General features: G+C 47.7%; 1 protein-coding gene across 1 annotated transcript in view; it reads left to right on the forward strand.

The window, feature by feature from the left end:
- Positions 1-7,121: 7,121 nt before the first annotated feature.
- The window catches only part of APOB (apolipoprotein B), a 42,191-nt gene continuing 32,419 nt past the window's right edge, over positions 7,122-16,893 (forward strand). The window contains exons 1-8 of the mRNA XM_001097500.5: positions 7,122-7,365; positions 7,679-7,717; positions 8,756-8,871; positions 10,146-10,291; positions 13,085-13,238; positions 13,958-14,113; positions 15,509-15,633; positions 16,316-16,401. Of these exons, the coding sequence (XP_001097500.4) occupies positions 7,296-7,365; positions 7,679-7,717; positions 8,756-8,871; positions 10,146-10,291; positions 13,085-13,238; positions 13,958-14,113; positions 15,509-15,633; positions 16,316-16,401 (892 nt within the window). The 5' untranslated portion in view covers positions 7,122-7,295. The remainder of the gene's footprint in view (positions 7,366-7,678; positions 7,718-8,755; positions 8,872-10,145; positions 10,292-13,084; positions 13,239-13,957; positions 14,114-15,508; positions 15,634-16,315; positions 16,402-16,893) is intronic.

The raw sequence follows: 16,893 nt of genomic DNA on the forward strand, positions 1-16,893 counted from the left end.
TAAGTGCACCACTAAAAAGAGAAACCCAAGAAACTCCTGGTGTTAAATGACCCACTTCCACCCACTGTCTTATTCGGAGACCAAGTAACCTAAGCAGTCTGGGCTCTGGTGATGGCATGAGCCCTCTCCATGCTATCAGAAAGAGAAAAACACACAGATGAAAACATATCAGGCCATTCTGGTAGTTATTTGGTTTTAACTTCAGAATCTAGGTAAAGATGGTGTCAGAAAAACTTCCACCTCAGTACTGACCATTCCCAGCTTTCCCTGTGATGGACGGTCTGTGCCCCAGATTGGGGACAGAAATAGCAGAGACCTGACATATGACCACAGAGCACTGACACACATGTGCAGGCTCCATATGGCCATCTGTAGATAGACAGGCTGGAGAGGCTTCCCTTCCGGAAGCTCTTCATTGCATGCTGCCTAGAACATGATCTAATTTCATAAAATTCCACCAGTTAGGCAGCCTATTAATGAGTGCCCAGGGATTTCCAGATTGACGGAGAAGAGGTGGATTCAAAAATCTTATGGCCCTTCTAGGCCCTGAACTTCTATGATTCTATGTAATGAGTTACATAATCATATTTATTCTAAATACAAACCCACAAAAAAAAAAACAATGAAATTTTTTACTTTCAATAAGAAATAGATTATAAGATTATATAGTTTGGCTGTGTCCCCACCCAGATCTCATCTTGAATTGTAATCCCCACAATCCCTACATGTTTAGGGAAGGGCCTGGTTGGAGGTGATTGGATCATGGGGGTGGTTTCCCCCAGGCTGTTCTTGTGACAGTGAGTGAGTTCTCACGAGATCTGATGGTTTTATAAGGCGCTCTTTCCCCTTCGCTCCTCACTCGTCTCTCTCCTGCTGCCATGTAAAGAAGGTCCTTGCTTCTCCTTAACCTTATGCCATGATTGTAAGTTTCCTGAGGCCTCCACCAGCCATGTGGAACTGTAAATCAATTAAACCTCTTTCCTTTATAGATTACCCAGTCTCAGGTATTTCTTCACAGCAGCATGAAAACAGACTAACACACAAGAGAATACAGTGATATCAAAGGTTCATTTTTTTTTTTTTTAGGTGGAGTCTTACTCTGTCATCTAGGCTAGAGTACAATGGCATAATCTCAGCTCACTGCAACCTCCACCTCCTGGGTTCAAGCGATTCTCCTGCCTCAGCCTCCCGAGTAGCTGGTATTACAGGTGCCAGCCACCATGCCCGGCTAATTTTTGTATTTTTAGCAGAGATGGGTTTTCACCATCTTGGCCAGGCTGGTCTTGAACTCCTGAGCTCAGGTGATCCACCCGCCCCGGCCTCCCAAAGTGCTGGAATTACAGGCATGAGGCACCAGACACAGAGAATACAGTGATAATCAAAGATTCGTCTTTTTTTTTTTTTTTTTTTTTTTAGGTGGAGTCTCAGTGTGTCATTTGGCTGGAGTACAATGGCATAATCTCGGCTCACTGCAACCTCCGCCTCCTGGGTTCAAGTGATTCTTCTGCCTCAACTTCCCGAGTTGCTAGGATTACAGGTGCTGACCACTATGCCTGGCTAATTTTTGTATTTCTAGCAGAGATGGGTTTTCACCATATTGGCCAGGCTGGTCTTGAACTCCTGACCTCAGGTGATCCACCCGCCTCGGCCTCCCAAAGTGCTGGGATTACAGGCACGAGGCACCGTGCCTGACCCAAAGAGCAATCTCCAAGCAATTTTGTGTAGCCAATGTAGACTTAGTTCAATTAGGGTAGAATGAATAACCTAGATTATAAACTGAAGATCCAAGTTCTCGCCCTACCTCTGTCCTTGTCAAGAAAACAAAACAAAACAAAATGAAACAAAACATCTTAGGCTGTTGAGGCCCCAGTTTCTCTATCTAAAAGATGAGACTATTAGTCATGATTTGGTCTCTATGATCCTATCTATGTTTGAGACTACAGATACCTGTTGCTACATCTCCCTTCATAGCTCTGGACAAGGAGAATTCAGCCCAACTCTCATGGCCTTCTACACAACCGAGTTTCAACGCCATATGTACTACATTTAGTGTCAAATTAAGTCAAAGGCTTCATCAGCCTGAAAGCTCTGTCCCTGGCCTGGGCATAGCAAACTGTATCCCCCTCTGACTATCCCCCTGTCTCCCGTCTCCCCAGAGACTCCAGTGACCTGGCGTCGTCACAGGCAACCAGACACATCCAATACATTCCCAGCTTCCTGCCACTGCACTTTCAGTGTGCCTCCCTCTTCATTTACCCAATTCCTGCCAACCATCCCAGAGCCATTTCAATCTCACCCTTCCAGGACCCCTGAGACGCACATCATACCACTATAGTCTAACTGTGTAGACCCCACACTGGGCACATTAAGTGCGCTCATTATTAGCTGTGAGGTCTGATCTGCCCTTCTCCTGGTCTGGAAGCTCTCGGAGGAGCGTGCTCAGGGGCTCCATAATACGTGAAGAGAAGCAGTGCTGGTGTGGGAATGGGGAGGTGTGTTTATCCACCCAGCTGTCCAGCACCAGCACTGGTTTCGGCCTTCTGAGGTAATGCATTCCGAGCCTTAGTCTTGAGAGAACATAAAGAAAACTTTTTTTTAAAAGTGTAAGAAGTGGCTGACAAAAGCTGACCAAAAGCCTTTCAAAGGAAATGCTAAGTTATATCTAAGAAAGCTTATCCGAGGTCAGGCAAAGATGAAGCCTAAAGCTAGATGTGGGGAAGAACTTCCGGAGAGTTGCGGTTCGCTGTGCCCCAGTATCCCCAGGAGGGCGTGCCCTCCCCTGATTTGGAAATCTGTATGAAATGAATGAAGGGTTCTATTTCTTGGGCAGTGTGGGCACAGGTCTTTGGAGAGTTCGGCGGCCTCCCAGAAAATCCTTCCTGCTTGATGGTTCTAGATCCTCAGTCACAGCTTCTAAGAGCCATGGGGTTTGAGCCCAAAATAATGTATGTGTTTGTTTTTTCAGTCCCAGAGTTTCCATAGAATCGAAGTAGTCAGAGCTGAATGGGATTAAGAGATAAATCGTCCAGTCCTGTCTTCTCATCACACAGATGAAGGACTGCCACCCAGAGCTGCAGAAACTGTCCCATGGCCCCAGTTCCCAGACCCTTCCTCTCTCCTACAGCTCCAGGTTCACCGTGCGTTCTAAATTAAGACGTAAACATAAGCAGCAACACCCAAGAGTAAAAATGAAGTGTGCATATGAAAGAAACCTATTCACATGGACCATATTACATGATAATCTCAGTGTTTACTGCTTGGCTACCATCTCCCTGGCCTAGCAAGGGGGTCAGTGAGGAAGAGAGGACAAGGGGTACAAATCTGTGAATTACACATGGTTCTCGCTCTCCCAGCTTCTCTCTGTCATTGGTAAGGTAACAGGTAAACACATGAAAAATCAATAATGTTATAATAGAAAAATGTAAGTTCAGGACAACAACAGCAGGTTTGTATGAAGGCCTTTCATCATCGTTGTCCTGCCTAGAAACTGAATGACAGGGAATCAGAGTCACAAGCCACAAAGTCTAACCGGGCTGGTCCCAGAGAAAGACTCAGTGCAGCAGGTGGGGCTGCAGCCAGCCCTGGGCGGGTGGAAGGATGACATCCACCTAGCAAGAGGGTGATAATTCACTTACGCAGCTCCTCACTGCACATTGAACCCTGCTGACTTCTGGCTTCTCTCCCAGGAGGAACTGCGACTCAACATTCTGACCTTATCTCTTGGGTAGCAGAATGATGGAGAAGGAAAGTTTCTTTTTGCTTCTCACAGGGGTTAATCATCCATCTGGAATGCCTACACTTGGTTGACACCGGCTCACCCTACCATCTTCCACCTGAACCATTCACCTAAATGTGCCATTTTTTCCGATATTTCTCATTTGTGTATGTGGGGGGGGGTGTGTGTGCACCTGCTCACACATGCCTGCTGTCACTGGGTGAACAGGCCACCCTGGGCACGGTTCCATCTACAATGTTTGAAGTTTACTTTCCAGCTTCTGGGCATCATTTGCAATTATAATGCTGTCATAGGCAGAAAAGAGATAGGCTAATTAATCATTGTCAACACTGATCCCTATTTGCCAGATGAGATTTTGGAACAGCATGGCTGGGAATAATTGGTATAGATTGTATTTCCTTGCTTTATGTCACTGGAAATATTTATTTAGCATCATGGTCGCTATGCATAAATAGAAAACAGGATATAGATGAATGCTGCAGATTCATTCGTTCATATTCAGCAAATTATGTTCTAAGCACCTACTTCAGTATGTGAACAGCACTAAACTCAGAATATTGGTCTGCTGGGGCTTTTTATTAGCTTCCATGATTCCCTGAGCTTGGCCAAGACCCTTCTGGTCAGCTGCAGATAGGCACAATGGATAGTTTTGCTTCTAGAGAACGTAACTGGGACATTCAGCATTATCTAACGCCTTGAAATTCCTCTAGTCAGGTGGCTTTCCAATGGGTACCCAGAGCCCTATGACCGCCCAGATTGATGGTGCACCCAACAGGACTGCATTGATGAGATGATTAAGTCACAGTCACTAGCTGAGATTAATCTGTGTGACACCAGATGTGTTACCTAAAGGAAACAGGATGAAGGGTGATATCTTTGGTCAGAAATAATATATTTCCATGTAGTCTTTGACAAAGGATGTAAGCGGATTTTGTAATTGAAGAAAAATCTACGTGTTAATCTTTACAGTATTTCTGTGAGTGTACTCAAGTCAGCTCAACAATTCAACATTTGCTCTATGGGGTTGTGTGCTAGACCCTGTCAGGGGGATAAGTACTGCTGGCTGGGGCCCAGCCCAGGGAAGACTTGCCAAAGACCATCAGGAAAAGAAGGAAGCCGAGTCTTAGGTTTCTTCCTTTAAAGATGGTGACAGTCCTCTCCGCACAACCAAGTATCTCACAACATTTCCCTGACTCCAAGTCATCAAATTCATTTTTGATTCCTACTTCATAAAAACGATATTCTCCCAGCACTTTGAGAGGCCAAGGTGGGTGGATCATGAGGTCAGGAGTTCGAGACCAGCCTGACCAACATGGTGAAACACCGTCTCTACTAAAAGTACAAAAATTAGCTGGGCGTAGTGGCACATGCCTGTTATCTCAGCTACTTGGGAGGCTAAGGCAGGAGAATTGTTTACACCTGGGGGGGGCAGAGGTTGCAGTGAGCCGAGATTGTGCCACTGCACTCTAGCCTGGGTGACAGAGGGAGACTCCATCTCTCTCTCTCTCTCTCTCTCTCTCTCTCTCTCTCTCTCTCTCTATATATATATATATATATATATATGTATATGTGGTCTGTACTGATGCTGACCATTGGACCCTGGTTTCATCTGCACCCAACAGAGTAAGCTTTGACTTGTGCTTGTAAGTTAAAGCTCGACACCTCCTTTTGGCTTCTCTATACCTGAATATTCTTACCCATTCTCCTTAATGTGAATATGCATGGAAGCAGGACCATTTCCTCACACACGAGCAGCAGCGAACGCTGTGGAAAGTCAGTCCACACAGAATAATTCAAATAAAGTGTTCAGAGAAACGGGGTTTCAGAGCAATTACTTTTTCCAGACCCTTCACAATTCAGTGGTATAGGTATGACGAGCCTTGAGTTGAGACCTCTGTAATATCCATCTTTAGTAACATTAATACGCCATGGATGCAGAGCACTGATCGCTGGAGGGAGTTCAGCTGCCCATAGGAGTTCATGGCTAATGACAATATCTGAATAAGGACAGGGGTGGAGCCCAGGGGCAGGGAGCAGGCGAAGGAATTTCCATGAGTCTCCTCTGAGGGAACTGCATCTTTATACATAGTTACTGTTTCAGAATTGATCCTTCTGGGATCATCAGTCTTCACCAGTAGCTTGTTACATCTGGAGGTATCTCATAATTCAAACAAAGCTGACAAGTTGTAACAATGAGCACACACTGACTTCTGCAACAGGCGCTGTCCACTTCCCATCCGCACTCATCCAGCTTGCTCCTGGCCGCCTCCCGCTCGCCTTCCTGGGTGGCCCCCCAGCAGGTCTACCTACCTGGTTTGCGCCCCCTCTATCCTACCACAATTGCTCACCAGCGGTTTCCTGCCGACACAGCTTGTCTCCCTAACCAGATTGGCGGTGCCTTGGGGATACAGCCAGGCTCAGACATTCATTCAGCCCATCATACTGCCATCCCATCAATAACCCCTTCTGAGTGACCCCAGGTTAGTAAACTGAGTGACGCTGAAATTCTACTGCGGCTGATTCCCTACAGCTGGGCAGAGGCAGCGAGCATGGGCTGAAGTTTCCTTTGGAAATAGGCAGTGCCTAGAAGAGAAGGTAACGAGGCATGAGAAGATTCCAGATGTCTATGAGGAATATGACATGTCCTGTCCACTACGTTGCGTTTCCTCATCGGCCTCCTCACCACTGCAGGAAACCCAGAAGCTGGTGCAGGTAGAGAAAGCCTGCTCTCAACACCCCAAGAACACTGCGCAAAACAGGTGGGCCCTGGGAGGTTGCTCTTCCCCAGAGGCCTCTCCTCACTGGGGTTTCTTAAAGACAGACACTTGGACTCCTGCTGGGACCAGGCAGGCCGCCCATCCTCAGGGGCAGTGCCTGATCACTCACTAGACCCCCTGCATCCCCCTTCTCTCTCCTCCTTCAGCACAGGCTGAACCCCACAGCCACAGACACTCATCAGGATTAGGGTGTCAGTGCAAATCCAAGGTCCACCAAAATGGAAAAGAAGGAACCGGTGGGAACATGTCTCCACCAAGACAGCGCTCAGGACTGGTTCTCCACGTGGCTCCCATTTCAGTCCAGGAGAAGCAGGGATTTTGTCCCCGTGGTGGGTCATCTGAAGAAGGCACCCCTGGTCAGAGCAGGCTTCTCAGACCCTGAGGCACCAGCCATGGCCCCACTGAGATATAGGAAGGGCCGTGCCAGAGCCTTGAAGACGCTCGGGGGAGGGAACCCACCTGGGACCCAGCCCCCCGGTGGTTGCAGCTGCATCCCAGGTGGGCCCACTCCCTTGAAGCTCTTCAAGGCTCAAAGAGAAGCCAGTGTAGAAAAGCAAACAGGCCAGGCCCGGGAAGCGCCCTTTGTACCTTTTGCAATCCGGACGCTCTTGCAGCCTGGGCTTCCTATAAATGGGGTGCGGGCGCCGGCCGCGCATTCCCACCGGGACCTGCGGGGCTGAGTGCCCTTCTCGGTTGCTGTCGCTGAAGAGCCCGCCCAGCCAGCCAGGGCCGCGAGGCCGAGGCCAGGCCGCAGCCCAGGAGCCGCCCCACCGCAGCCGGCCATGGGCCCGCCGAGGCCCGCGCTGCTGGCGCTGCCGGCGCTGCTGCTGCTGCTGGCTGGCGCCAGGGCCGGTGAGTGCGCGGCCGCGCTGCGGGCTCAGAGTGAGCGGGAGGGAGCCGGCGGCACGAGGTTGGCTGGCGCAGCCAGGGCCTAGGCCAGAGGGAGGGCAGCCACAGGGTCCAGGGCGAGGCGGGGGACTGGACCAGCTGGCGGCCCCCTGCAGACTCAGGATGGGGGGCATGGGATGGAGGGGCTGAGGAGGGGTTCTCCGGAGCCTGCCTCCCTCTTGAAGGGTGAAACCTGTGCCTGTGGTCCCCCTGTCGGGCCCTAGCACCCGCTGGGAAGACGTGGGAAGCTCACAGATTTCTTTCTCCTGTCTTACAGAAAAGGAAATGCTGGAAAATGTCAGCCCGGTCTGTCCAAGTAAGGCATCTGCGCATGGGGCGTGGAAGGGTGCCCAGCCCCATGCACCCTCCTACACCCGGGTCCCTGAGGTCCCCCCACTCTAAGGGGCTAAGATGGCCTCGTGGTGTGCCCTGCTCTGACCCCAGGAAGCAAGTTCCTTGAGCCTCTGCCCACACGCAAGGGATGCCAACTCTCCTCTACCTGCCCTTCTGTTCTCTCCCAAGAGTTCAGCCTGGGGGCGGGGGAGGGAAAGCACTGACACCCCGCTGGCCTGTGCACACTTTGAAGAAACATCACTGTCCTGTTTATCAGTGACTAGTCATTGATTCGAAGCATGTGAGGGTGAGGAAATACTGACTTTAACCTTTGTGCAGAAATCGGACCTCCATCCCCTTCCTATTTACCTGACCCCTGGGGGTCAAAGGAGCTGGCCTCCAAGGGGACCCTGTGTGCTGGAGCCGCGGGGCGGACGTCTGATGGGGCAGCGCTGCCATCTGGTGGACATCTGCCATCACTGCAGCTGGGCTCAGGACCCAGATGTTCTTTTTCTTCAATTGTTCAGAAAATTCCTCTCAACTACAGTGGAAACCTCCAGAAACTCCTTTCTAGGAGTTTCTTAAGTTAGTTACGCTTAATGCTTAATGAACTTTGCCTCAAGTATTTGGTAGTCTCAGAGTCACGGAATTAAGGCGTTTTCAAGCTAAAAAAGCTTTAGAGAGAGTACTATTTGCGTCATGTTGTCATCTCTTAATTTACCAGAGGGTGTCTCATGCAGATTTTCTGAGCCCCATTACTTGACATTTGTCACTCCCTTCCCTGTGCCTCAGACGACATAGTCAAGACATGCCAGCTAATTTAAACATTAGCCTCAGCAGAAACATAATGGAGAAGTCAAATCTATAAAGGAAAATGAAGTATAATATAAAGTCAATTAAAAACTAATTTCAGTTTAATTACATTTTAATTATCTATGCCACTGCCCCTCTCTGCCCAGAACTGGCTGTCCGTGGGAGAGCTATTTCTCCTATGTGGCTGACGTATTTCTCCCCACGTTAGGAGATACGACCCGATTCAAGCACCTCCGGAAGTACACGTACAACTATGAGGCTGAGAGCTCCAGTGGAGTCCCTGGGACTGCTGATTCAAGAAGCGCCACCAGGATCAACTGCAAGGTATGGAGGATGCAGGCGGGAGGGACCCAGAGCCCACAGCTTTCCCCCAGCCCTGTTCCAGCGGGTGCCCAACACGCGACCTTCCCGGAGGTTGTGTACTGAGCAAATGCAGAGCATCCCAGAACTGTTGTAATCTGATCAAAGCATTGGGACTTTGCCTCTGTTTGTAAGTCAGCCACATTGCTGAGATGTTGTCTGCCCCCGCCAAATTTCGCAAGCCAGATGTATTTTCCCGTTAACTTCCCAGATGCAATAGGACTACGTGATCTAGATTAGCAGCAGTGTGGGTCTGTAGATTTCAGCGTGAGAGAAGCCCAGTAGGTGAGCTAAGGGAGGCAGGCATCTCAGAATCGCACTGTGAAATGCAGTTTTTATAGTCTAAGTCCAACAGAATCTGTTGCTGAAAAACGAATAGAAAGAAGAAAAAAATATAAACATACAGTTTGTTCTAAAATAAAACTTTGCTTATTATTGAGACTGGTTGTACTCATGTCACGTACATCTGGAGCAGATCTATAGGCTGCTGTTAGGGTTTGGGTGGGGAAGAGAAGTCAAGCTGAGCAGTCACCTTTTTTAGAGAGTGCTGTAGCTCTTGTCTGTGCTATACAATATGGTAGACATGAGCCACATTGGACTATTTAAATGGAATGAAATTAAAAATTCATATTCGTTGTCACATTAGCTGCATTTCAACTGCTCAACAGGCACCCTGGCTACTGGTCCCCCTATTGAACAGCACACATGTACAACATTTCTTTAAAGTTATTTGAATAGTACTGGATAATAAGTAGGGATCCACTGAAACTCCAGCTATACGCGAAGCTCTAAATAGGCCCTAATAGATATAAACCAGTTTTTTGGGTGACATTAAGGGGACGTTTGCTGTGGAAACTGATGATGGCCCTCTTCCTGCTTTCTGTTTTTCTCCTTCACTCTCACTCCTAGTCTACAGCGCTTCTATTTAACCACAGCTCTTTATAATTGAAGTAACTTTGGAACCAATAAAAGGACATCCTCCTTCCTGTGCACAGAGGCAAACTTAAGAAACGTGTTACCCTGGGAGGGGGAAAAGGCCAGCAATAGGACTAAGTCTAGGTTGGTGCACAGAGCACCCAGGAGGCATGTTGATAAGGCACGTGGTGTTGAGGAGCAGGCAGTGGTGTTCCCAGCAGAATTCCCTTTGGTGCTCTGATTAGAGATTAAGCCCTGGGCTTCAGGGGCCGCCTCTCATTCTTGATAGACAACCTCAATGCTATGCTACCCTGTATTCTCAGGTTGAGCTGGAGGTTCCCCAGCTCTGCAGCTTCATCCTGAAGACCAGCCAGTGCACCCTGAAAGAGGTGTATGGCTTCAACCCTGAGGGCAGGGCCTTGCTGAAGAAAACCAAGAACTCCGAGGAGTTTGCTGCAGCCATGTCCAGGTAAGGCGTGTTGTACATGAGCACACACATATGTGTGTGTCCGTCCGCTGAGGTATGAACTTGTGAGTTTACAACAGGCACGGATGTGACTCTAAGTATTTGTATTCCATATTCATCGTGGATCAGGGAATTGCTGTGTTTTCACAATCATCAAAAAGAGACAAGCATTATTTGCCCTTCCCTAGTTAGGTTCCTTTAATTATCATTTTAATGTGTTTCTAAAAATCTCATGCTTTAAACTTCTTGAGATTATAAAACTGAGATGCTGTGTTTAAACAAGTGAATTCTTAAAGAACTAAATAAGACCAGTGCTTGGTGGTCTTCGGTGCGAGGTCCCAGAGGCGCTGGCTGCTGTGGCGGGGCACGTGGCGGGGCAGGGTTTGTCCAGCGCAGGGCAGAGGAGCACCAAGGCTTCAGTGGCCCCCCCCTCCTAGGCTGGCATTCAGCCACTGCACATGGATCGGCCGCTGCAGCTGCATCTCTGCTGACTGATCAGGGCCCATGTCACACCCGTTGTAAATATTTTCAACATCACCCCTGCCTCATCTTCAGTCACAGTTTGTAGGGTCTTAGGTGTGTGTGAATACAGGCAGGATAGAGTTGTTAACTTGGTAGCATCAGAAAACTCCGTCTGAATTAGTCTGTTTCCATGCTGCTGATAAAGACATACCTGAGACTGGGCAATTTACAAAAGAAAGGTTTGTTGGACTCACCGTTCCATGTGGCTGGGGAGGTCTCACAATCATGGTGGAAGGTGAGGGAGAGCAAGTCACATCTTACATAGATGGCGGCTGGCAAAGAGAGCTTGTGCGGAGAAACTCCTGTTTTTAAAACCACCACATCTCCTGAGACCCATTTGCAATCACGAGAGCAGCACGGGAAAGACCTGCCCCGTGATTCAATCACCTCCCACCAGGTCCCTCCCACACATGTGGGAATTATGAGCTACAAGATGAGATTTGGGTGGGGACCCAGAGCCAAACCATGTCACCATCCTTGCCCGTTTTTCAGTTTTACTAAACGTTAGATTCAGATGCCAGTCCTTTCTCGCCAAAATAGGCTGTGAGGCTTCTTTCCTTCATATGCTTTATTTTCTCCAAGACTTAACTGTCTATGAGGGAGAGAGGTATGGTGGCAGGAGGAAGGAGTGGTTATTTTTTGGTCCTTGGTCTTCTCCAAATACAGAAGAGACTCCTGTTCTTGACAAGGAGGGCTTTCCAGGTTTGCATTTTCATGACTTTAACTGTCTTTTTTAAAAAATTGACATATAATAATTATACATATTTATTGAGAATATATTGATGTTTTGATACATGTAATGTATGGTGATCAGATCAGAGCAATTAGCATACCCATCATCTCAAACATTTATTGTTTCTTCGTGTCGGGAACTTTCTGAGAGGGTGTAGGCTGTGGGAGATGAGTCTGTCACCTTTTCCTCCTGATGTAACCAGAGTGGCTGCAGTCAGGTCCTCAGAAACTTAGCAAGTACCCAATGGGAAGTCCCTGAGACCAAAGTCAGCATGGGCTTCAGCCATGGCCTGACACCATACAAAAGAGTGACTGTCCAACAAGTGTATGGAAAGAAGCTCCAATTCACTGGTAGTCAAGAAATACAAATTAATGTAACAAGATATTTATCCACTTATACCCATCAGACTGCAAAACTGGAAAACAGCAATAGCACCTGTTGCTGGCAGGCCAGTGAGGAAAAGTGTGCTGTCCTGAGCTGCTGGTGGAAATTAGAGCCATCAGGCAATATCTACTCTAATTTAGAATACTTAATACCCTTTGACACAGATATTTTAGTCTCTGGGACTCTAGCCCATGAAAATAAAAGCAGTAATGTGTGAAGATAGGCATAAGGATGTTTGTTTTGGTATTGTTTGCGTGGTTTAAAAAAAATCCAGAAAGAGAGAAGGCAAATGCCATCAAATGGGGCAATGTGTGAATAAATTCTATATAGCCATGGAATGGAATGTTCTGCATGCAGCTTTTAAAAAATCTGTTAGAGCTATACCAAGTGACTCAGAAGGGTTTTTGTGAAGTATAATTAAGTGAGAAAAACAAGATAAAAGTATGCACAATACAATGCTACTTGTATAAAACAAACAATGACAAAATCTTTGTATGACTCTGTTTGCACTCACCCATGTTTACAGAGGATTGTGTGAGAGCACAGAAACAAATGGAACAACCACTTGGGTGTCCATATGGGGAGGATGGGCAAAGAGACTGATATGGGTGGAGAACAGAGCAGGGCGGGATGAGCCAAGCAAAAAACTTTAAAACACGGCTGGACCTGGTGGCTCATGCCTGTAGTCCCAGGACTTTGGGAGGCCGAGGCGGGCAGATCACCTGAGGTCAGGAGTTCGAGACCAGCCTGGCCAACAGGGTGAAACCTGTGTCTACTAAAAATACAAAAATTAGCTGGGTGTGATGGCAAATGCCTGTAGTCCTAGCTACTCCAGAGGCTGAGTCAGGAGAATCACTTGATCCCAGGAGGTGGAGGTTGCAGTGAACTGAGGTTGCGCCATTGCACTCCAGCCTGAGTAACAGAGTGAGACTCCATTTCAAAAAAAGAAAAAGAATCACCAAAATATATGTATATGTGCATGCTTTTTTGAAAAATGTATGTCTATGTGTAGCTATATTCTATATTTACAAAAAATGATGTCACAAGAACAATTGGTTAAAAAACTATGAGAAAAGCAACTTCAGTGCCACCCAGCTTACTTCCAGCAAGTTGTAGTGGAGAAGGACATTCCCATGACCATGCTCTCTCTGGGACAGGTATGAGCTCAAGCTGGTCATTCCAGAAGGGAAGCAAGTTTTCCTTTACCCGGAGAAAGATGAACCTACACACATCCTGAACATCAAGAGGGGCATCATTTCTGCCCTCCTGGTTCCCCCAGAGACAGAAGAAACCAAGCAAGTGTTGTTTCTGGTGAGGATTTAGAAAACTGATAGCAGTGGCCCTTGAAACTCATCTTCATGTGTTAGAGGCCGGTCCTACCATATACAAAGCAGATTGTTGAGTCAGCTCCATGGCTAGTTACACAGGAAGCCATGGATTGGTGTGACATACTGGTGCCCGAGATTCCTCCTGTCCCTTGGGCTCGCTCACAGATCATTCCAAGCAGGCTGATCAGGTTGGGTCTAATTTTAAAACAGTTATTGAGGCGTCCTGGCCACCCCACCCCCACCCCCACTTTTGTTTAATGCTGTTCACCTGTGTTTGATGGGTTATGGTATAACACAGTCAATCCTGTGTGTATTTTAAACACCAAAAATAACGGGATCTGTTGCCAGTCTCTTTTACGAATTTCAGGTTTCAATGTGAGACAGAATTCATTTCACCTCAGTCCCATGAGCACTTTTATGCCCTTATCTGGCTCTAATTTCTCTATGACACCATACTGGGAGAAGACAGCGATGCATCCTGCAGAGCCTTTCTGCAGACCCACCCTTAACTGGTTTTCTCTCTCCCAACTTGGGCTGGCCAGGCACTAGCAAGACCACACTCTGCATAGGAGGAAAAAGAAAGTCCCTCCCAAAGCTAGATTCCTTCTGCCTTTTCTTTCACAATCCCCACCCCGTCCCTCCCAAGTACCCAAGGATGTTTCCCATGTTGAATATATGTGGTTGCATCTTCTGCCCCCATAGGATACCGTGTATGGAAACTGCTCCACTCACTTTACCGTCAAGACAAGGAAGGGCAATGTGGCAACAGAAATATCCACTGAAAGAGACCTGGGGCAGTGTGATCGCTTCAAGCCCATCCGTACAGGCGTCAGCCCACTTGCTCTCATCAAAGGCATGGTAAGTCCCATGTCAGCACTGTCATGCACACCAAGGAGCATCCTCTTATTAATAACATTCCAAAATTTTCAAGCTAGTGGGCACCTTTGAGGGAGGACAGCCTGCCCAGCCTGTTTTTTATACAGACTACAGATAGGACCCTGAGCAGGCATAGGAAGGTCTGCCCAGGCTTCATGGCCTGGGATCAGTTGAGCCAAGACTTGAGTCAGGCTCCTCCCTCCCAGCCCAGAGCTCTGTCTTTCCTCCTGTCCTTCTGTCACTGGCACTAAACCACCTCTACTCTCATCACTTGAGAGTAATGACTGCTCATCTCTGAGAAGGCTCCGGGGATGGATGTAGGGCAGCAAAACTACCTACTGTTCCTTCCTGCACAAGAACTCCTTGTGCCAGCTCCAAGCCTCTGGACTTTGAAGAAGTCCCAAGACCTGTGTTCTCCCCATCTCCTTCATCCCATGAAATGCAGTGACTTAAGAGTGTTCCAGCTTCTTGTCCTCCCACCTCCAGTACCACCCTGACCAAACACGATCCCTCTGCCTCCGGCCTGGAGCACCCTCTCCTCTCTGTTAAGTGGGGCCATGGAGCACCATATTACCTGAGCCTGCCCGACCCCTGCAACATCTTCCCTGATATGAGCCCCAGGCTGTCTCAGTGAACATGAAGAACTTGAGCAATCACTGTCATGCCGGGCCCTGTTCCTGGTCATTGTCCTTGGGGTTGAAAACAGGGAGTCTGATGACCATGAGTGCCACAGTCAGAAGAGGATAATGCACTGGCTTAGGGGTCTTTTCTGAGCATCTGCTGTGTGCTCAACCCCACTCTGGGCAGCACCAAGGAAGGGACAGTGGCAAATGAACCATGGACCTTCCCCTCAGGATGCTTCCAGTCTAATACAGGAGCCAGGTCAATAAAGCATACATTGTATACTCAATAAGGTGATACGCTGAACAGTGCAGACAAGAAATCCTGGGCCTGACCAGGAAGGAGAAAGTATTATTCATGTAGCTCAGTGGGCAACGTTTCATGGAAGATGTGGAGCAAGAATCCAAAAAATGCAAAGAATGTGTAAATGAAACAGACATGTAAGAATGGGCTTTTGGGCAAAGAAAACTGACTGAGCAGGTGTGTGAGGGGCTATGTGGTGGGATGGGCATGTGGAGGATACAAAGTTTAGACTTTGTCCAGTGGGGGTGGAAAAAGAGGAGTCTATAGCTTGACTCAGCTTTGGGGATGCCGACATGTTGCACCCCCGGTCTAAATGTCAAGTACCCAGCTATCTTCTTTCCCTGAGTTTATCTAGTGGTACAGGACCCCTCCTCCCTTCTACCTTGAAGGTAAATGCTTTTGACAGAAGACACAGGGACTGATCAAAATGCTTGTCTCCAATCTCATTCACAGACCCACCCCTTGTCAACTCTGATCAGCAGTAGCCAGTCCTGTCAGTACACCCTGGACGCCAAGAGGAAGCATGTGGCAGAAGCCATCTGCAAGGAGCAGCACCTGTTCCTGCCTTTCTCCTATAAGTAGGTCACCTGATGCACTACTGATTTGTCATTTAATGGGTCAGTGTGAACTGAACACTTCTCAAGTGCTCTGTTCCAGGCAAACCTGTGCCTGGGAGGGAGGTATGGAGAAGGATAAAATGCAACCCCTCCCTGTCCCCCTTTTTAAGCTAACAGGCCATTTGGCAGAAAAGTCCTAGGCATGCAAAACAACCCAAGACCAACAAAAGATATCTAAGACCCAGTCTTTAAGGGGTGTAGATCCAGAAAACCTGGGGATCACTGCAGGGTACCCTGGTTAGAAAAGGTTTCATGGAAGATTTGGGATATTTACTGGAAACCTATATATCCAAATCCACTTTGAAAAGTGACAATCAGTGAATATTTATTGAGTAACTGCCATATTCTTGGTTCTGTGCTGTGGAAGATACGAAAGAATTTCGAGACATTGCACTAGTTCCTATGTCTGGCTACTCCAGACTAGTGGAGAGTATAAGGCACGCATGTCCTTTTGATGGGAGGATGACTAGCGTGACCAAGAAGAGGTGGATGTTATTCATTCAGGGCCAACAATGGCTGGATTTACCCATGCTTTGAAAGATGGGCAGGACTTGGGTAGATGCAGAGACAGGGGAAACCTTCAACATGGAAAGAATAGTATCTTCTGGCCATCCATGACATGATGTGCTTCCTTGGTTACCAGGAATATGTATGGGATGGGAGTACAAGTGACACAGACTTTGAAACTTGAAGACACACCAAAGATCAACAGCCGCTTCTTTGGTGAAGGTAAGACTTTCTGTCCACAAAGTTGCTGGAAAATCTACCTAAGATATGCCAATCATGGCTTAGCCACTTGCTGGGCCCTGTTAAATGTCTGCTGACTAACAAGTGATATGGACACTGGTGTTCTGGCTACCTCTATGAGAAAGCAAACTCATCTCAGAATGTCAAGTTGCAATGGCATAAAGAAAAAGAAGTTCCCAAAGCTACCTAGGCGTTTGTAAATAGAAAACTGGAATCCTAAGTTTAACATGACATATTTGGTAGCACTGATATCACCTATCCTGTGATAAGACCCAGAGCTGTCCTGGATGAGGTGGACCAAGTGGGAGAGAACCTTCAGAGTCCGGCCCAGATAGTAACCTCAGGAGTCAGTCTTTAGAGGTAGAAGGAACTCTAGCAATCTTGAGTCCAACCCTTACCCAGCATTGTATTGTATTTATATCTGTCCAAATTCCTTCTTGTACATTACCTCATTGTCCTTTTTGTTCACAGCAA

Source organism: Macaca mulatta, chromosome 13 (genome assembly GCF_049350105.2).
Source record: "Macaca mulatta isolate MMU2019108-1 chromosome 13, T2T-MMU8v2.0, whole genome shotgun sequence".
NCBI classification, from domain to species: Eukaryota; Metazoa; Chordata; class Mammalia; order Primates; family Cercopithecidae; genus Macaca; species Macaca mulatta.